The 5577-nt window shown below is 38.7% G+C and overlaps 1 protein-coding gene across 1 annotated transcript; it reads left to right on the plus strand.

Annotated features, from left to right (window-relative positions):
• Positions 1-669: 669 nt before the first annotated feature.
• Positions 670-4850, plus strand: LOC115266307 (segmentation protein even-skipped-like). The gene is made up of 3 exons (XM_029872299.2): positions 670-1596; positions 2553-2746; positions 3797-4850. Exons 1-3 carry the CDS (start codon positions 1467-1469, stop codon positions 4394-4396), a joined length of 924 nt encoding a protein of 307 aa, XP_029728159.2. The 5' UTR covers positions 670-1466; the 3' UTR covers positions 4397-4850.
• Positions 4851-5577: the final 727 nt, after the last annotated feature.

Genomic DNA, 5577 nt, shown 5'->3' on the forward strand with positions numbered 1-5577 from the left:
GGAACGAGACGCAAAAAAATCCTATTCCAGGACTCGAACCTTGAGTCTTCGAATCCACAATCTCATGCTCAACCAACTGCACCAAATTTAAACTGATGCAGATGAGACAAAGAAGTGTATTGACGTTTAAATCATGGGTAACTTTGTTTTATTTTATGCTGGCAACTCTGTACAATTTTTAGTATCAACGTGACAAACTTTTGATAATTAGTCAATGAAAACGAATTTCTACACTAAAATGATGTATGGACGAAATGTTCGTAACACAAAGGAGCTATAGCTCATAAAATTAGTCACCTAAAACAATGTAAAATTACATGGCTTTTACATGAAATATCGTAAAAATATTGTATTTTTTGGTGATTTTTTAACGAAAATTGTTGAATAACTTTGAAATACGCAACTTAAACACCGCAGTGTCTTCGGCAAAGTTGTAGAGTATTGTTCTAACTATATTTTAACGGTATTTTCGGTACCTTTTTGGTGCAATTTTCTGAATATTGAAGTACATTTTTGTGAAAATGCTCGAAAAAACACAAAATCGATTTGATACACCTCTAAACCTTTATCAATTTGGCTCAATTTTGGACTGAAGCCTTGTTTTTGCATGTGGATTGATAATTTGATGTGACACGGGTAGGTCAAAAAAAGTGAACAGGTCTAATGGATATGTTTCGCCCGGATCGCATCATCGCACCATCCCCTCGGTAGGGCACATGAACACATGCCACGAATAATCAGGGCAGCAACGTGTACATAAAACACCGAGAACCATTTTATAAAAGTCTGCTCTACCACGTCGTTTTATGCTCCTGTTTACCGCTTCTGTTATATCATGCGCTAATAATCGCAAAAAGGATAATAATCCTTGCGGCTAGGAAAAACGCTTCCATCCATCGTTCCGCGCCGTGGCATGAAAGAGCAAAAGCGTTGAAATCGATGGCTCTGCTCAGGGAGAGAAACAACATGGAGAACGCGAAAGAGTCCAACGCATCATCATTGGCCTACACTATGGTTGTCCTACTTCTCCTTCCGATGCATGCAACAGAGTTGGCCGAACACAGGCGAACTCAGTGTTGTCTCGTTCAACTGCCAGTCTCACTTCCACTCATTCGTTCCTCCTGTTGCTAGGGTACAAAGATGGATAGGTAACACCGCCTTTGTTTGTACTGGGCGACGCCCATCCCGCACTGCAGAAGGGTCAGTATTTAACATGAGGTAATGCCGCACTACTCAACCAGTTTGAGACTAGTTTTCGTGAGCGGTAGTTATATTGCCCGTGGTTTCGGTAGACGATAAATCTCAACCGTCGTTTAGTGTGTTTCCGCAGCGCAGCGGAGGAGAAAGGTGCTAGTGATCGGATGATTAACGAACAAATTAGCCTGAAACGGTGTGATTGAACGAATAGTGCTGTGACAAATATTACCACCAAATAAGTTCAGTGAGTGAATAGTTAACAAACCCCAATGAAAATGCAAGGATTTCGGAATTACACAATGGATGCACTGCAGCATCGGGATCAGCCGATTTCTGTGGATTTACTTAGCCCGCACCAATACAATGCAAAATCATCCCCGCCGCTATCACCGCTCAGTGGTAAGTTACCGATTAAAAATTAAGTAAAACTATGTAGCAAATTATAGAACTACAGAAAACAATTGAGTTTTATCGATATGATCTGGACATGCCTAGACCTTATTTAGAGATAGCGAATGTAATCAAAATAAAGAGACTATACATTACTTATCGCTCATAAACCATTTCTTGTTCATGATATGTTGATAACTAACGTAACTCAAACTCTAAAATAGTTTTTCAATTGTGAAAAATATGTTTATGTTGGTTTGTTTATTGGCCTTTGAACTTGAATCAGTATCTAGTGATATGATCTATTTCTGAATAATATTCTATTTAAGTTCAATTTAGTGGGGTTTTTTATGTTACGCGTCATTATTGTTGATTTATTGATTAGAAAATACAATTACAACGATAAACGATTGTTCGAAAGCATTGTAATCACTTCGGCGGAAATTGTTCTTCTAAAAATTTCCATTCAAAATTATATTTTTCAAAGATACACTAAAATATGATCATTCGGTCATCCACTTTCATTATGGAATAACGTAAATATGTATTAAAAAGTGTTCGAATGAGTTAGTTTAAGATTAGGCGACGTAGAATAAATATGTTATTTTTTTTCTTGAAAGTAACCAGTTATTCAGAAAAATACTGATTTATATTGTTTATTATATCAAATTAGAATTATATGCCAGGATTAGGATTTCATACCGGATAATAGAGAACTCTCTGTAACTCGAAAAAGTTTATTACGCCTACCGAAATGTTTAATGCCATTGCTAGACTCATTTATGACCCGTCTCCCAAAAGGAGGTAGATTTCCTTTCAAAAAGCAAATATTTTAACTGCCCTCCAGAACAAGGGGCGGTCGGTATTAATGCATATTTGTTTTTCTCGGTCTGTGCACCGAAGGATATGAACTTGAATCGGTACAATCATCTAATCTTTATTTTCTACCTCTACTATTATTCCAGACTGCACCAGTCCACAATCGGAACACAGCCAACAGCAGGCACCAATGGATCCATCTGTCCGTCGGTATCGAACGGCCTTCACTCGTGACCAATTGGCACGGTTGGAGAAAGAATTCTACAAAGAGAATTACGTTTCCCGGCCACGCCGATGCGAACTTGCCGCCCAGCTTAACCTCCCGGAGTCAACAATTAAGGTCAGTATCGCAAGAACAAGGCTTTTGACATTCTACAACAAAAAAAATCCCGACGGTCACTTGTAGATACAACTTGAAAACAAGCCGAAACAGCATGTGACGAGTCATAATGACGCGACAACACAAACATTTACATGTAAACATTTGTGTTTCCCAAAGCAACTGGTGCCACATTAAATCACAGTAGGCGAAATTTGGCACGCTTTATGTTCTTCATCCCCGACCATTCAGGACAAAGAATCTCAAATTTCACAGCGAACTTAGATCGAACAACGTTACTGGTGCGGAAGAAGTCTTAAAGAATTGAAACTTGAAGCAGAGTGTGTCTTCACCGGCTCACTGCAGGGAATTTTCCTTCTCTTCCATTTTTCTCTCCATGTTATTTTGTTGTTTAACATGAATATGTTAACGTAGCCACAAACAAATAATTAATCACTGCATTTCGTTAGAGGAATCCCTTTCTTAAGCAATGTGTAATATTCTCACGATTTCTCCCGTTTTCCCTCACACTGTACCGGTACAAGATAATGGATGTATGGTAATTATCATATAACTATAATAAAATTAATGTAATTATCACTTGCCATATCGGCGACGTTTGATGTGCCGCCCCATTGGTAAAAGTTTATAAACAGTGGACACGACGTACCCGGCTACCTACAGATTCATTGGTTCACTGGTCGACAGTGACCGGCGTTAGCGATAGCCGAACGTCCCGTGCTCTGTTTCATCATCATCATCACCGTTTCTCTTTTTGTGTCATTCTGATTGTTTCTTTCAAGATATTTATACGATTCATCAACAACATTGATTTTATGACACTCTTTTGGCTACTGAATGTGAATAATTGAGTGTTCCACTGATACGGCAGATATATATAAAGCTTACCACTGAGGTGTTAAGTGACCATGCCTGACCCAAACATTCCTTCGATGTGTGAATCATTTTTATTGATGCGTGTGATGACTTTGTCATAGACAGACCGACCAATCTTGGAATGCGGATTGAATGAAACTCACTAACGAATGTCAATTTCTTCTCCAATTCTAGGTTTGGTTCCAAAATCGAAGAATGAAGGACAAACGCCAACGGATCGCCGTCGCTTGGCCGTACGCTGCGGTTTACTCTGACCCTGCCTTCGCAGCGTCGATACTACAAGCTGCAGCCAATTCAGTAGGAATGCCTTACGGATATCCACCGGCACCAATGCTACCCCAAATGCCGGTGATGCCTCCGCAGATTCCAGCTGCTTCCAATCATTTTTCCTATGGATATCGCTATGCCCCATATCCCATCCCACAAAGAACTGCGCCTCTGCAGACTGCTCCATACCCAAATGCCGCCGCAGCCATGCTAAGTTCGATGCCACAAGGATACACTCCTTTGTCTATTCCAAAGCCTCACACTCCACCACATGACCTGCAAAGCCCGTCGTCACCGCATTCGGCTGTATCACTCAGTCCAGGATCGGACAAATCGAAGTTGGACCTCTCTTCATCCACCTCGAACAGCACAAACAGCCCGCTGAAATCACTCAATGCTTCCGCACAAGGCTTGCTCATGACAGCACCGACGATACCGAGTCAAACCATCTTAACGCCCTCCCCAGAAAAACCGAAGCTCTTTAAACCTTACAAATCGGAAGCGTAATCAAAGCTGTTAACTTTTACAACTCTTTGTTCCAACGCCACTTCTATCAACTAGTTCATGATTATTTGACTTGCGCAGTACCTTGTTAGATTTCCCTGTGAGAGTGGTGGGTTGGAAGCCATTTTTATTTATTATATTAGAGTAGCATCCTCCCTAGGCTGGCACCTATCTACTTTTTGCAGGTTTTTAAGGCGTTTATCGATCAATGCATAGACAGAACTGATAATAGTAATAGTAACCGCGGATGTGTTTGTATCAAACACATTCTAGTGATCGTAAATATTTAGGGGAATTATCAAATCAAACAGATTTTTAGTCAAATTAGTCTTCGCAAAGTTTTAATCAACATTTGTATATATTGAAAATGTTAGTGTAAATAGCATGTGAATAATAAGTTTTCAACGAAAATATAAATACGAATTGAAAATAAAACATCGCTCATCTTTTAAATTTCCTGGAATAAGTAAATATCACATAACATTTTTAGGTGCTGTACACGTTACAATTGGGTTTTCAAATTTTGAAAAATTTATTGATTTTTTTTATTTTATAAATACGAAGGGGCACCTTTTCCTGACCATTACGATTTTTTGTCAGGTATAGAGGCTGTCAATTTTGTATTTTGGATTCACCTTCACGTATTAAAGAAGTGTAATTTTGCATTTGTTTGACTTTGACAGCTGGCGTATTACGTGTATTTCTGTATTATTGTGTATGAAATAGAGACCTGTTTGTATTTTCAGTGTATTCCGTAATTTTGAAGTGTATTTTCCAAAAAACTCCATGACAATCCAAGAAACCTTCAAAAGTCCTCTTCAGGGCGCATCCTTAAAATTCCTCTTAGGATCTCTCTGATAATGATGTCTTTTTTCTCTGTTCGGGACATAATCACTGCGACCAGTATTTGATCTACACACTTATTTAGTATTTAAAAGTTCGGTAATGCATTAAACTGGGTTCAAACTGTAAATTGGACATTTTGCAAATACCCAGTAATTTTGACAGCAAAAATAACAAATTTCGGTAAAATATTGTACATTTTACTGAGTACGGTAATTTTATCAACTAAAAGTTCGGCGATATTCACACTTCACCGAACAGACTAAAAAATCAGTACATGCAAGTACCGACTATTCGTAATCATTGTTCATTTACTGAGTTTTCGTCAATAAAAAGGTAAA

The sequence above is a fragment of the Aedes albopictus genome, chromosome 2, assembly GCF_035046485.1.
Source record: "Aedes albopictus strain Foshan chromosome 2, AalbF5, whole genome shotgun sequence".
NCBI classification, from domain to species: domain Eukaryota; kingdom Metazoa; phylum Arthropoda; class Insecta; order Diptera; family Culicidae; genus Aedes; species Aedes albopictus.

What these genes read in the sequence shown, in the direction of transcription:
- LOC115266307 (XM_029872299.2), top strand. Translation starts at nt 1,467, where the DNA reads ATGAAAATGCAAGGATTTCGGAATTACACAATGGATGCACTGCAGCAT. An exon ending in GCCGCTATCACCGCTCAGTG is followed by an intron (nt 1,597 to 2,552) that starts GTAAGTTACCGA and finishes CTATTATTCCAG; the next exon opens with ACTGCACCAGTCCACAATCG. An exon ending in TCCCGGAGTCAACAATTAAG is followed by an intron (nt 2,747 to 3,796) that starts GTCAGTATCGCA and finishes CTCCAATTCTAG; the next exon opens with GTTTGGTTCCAAAATCGAAG.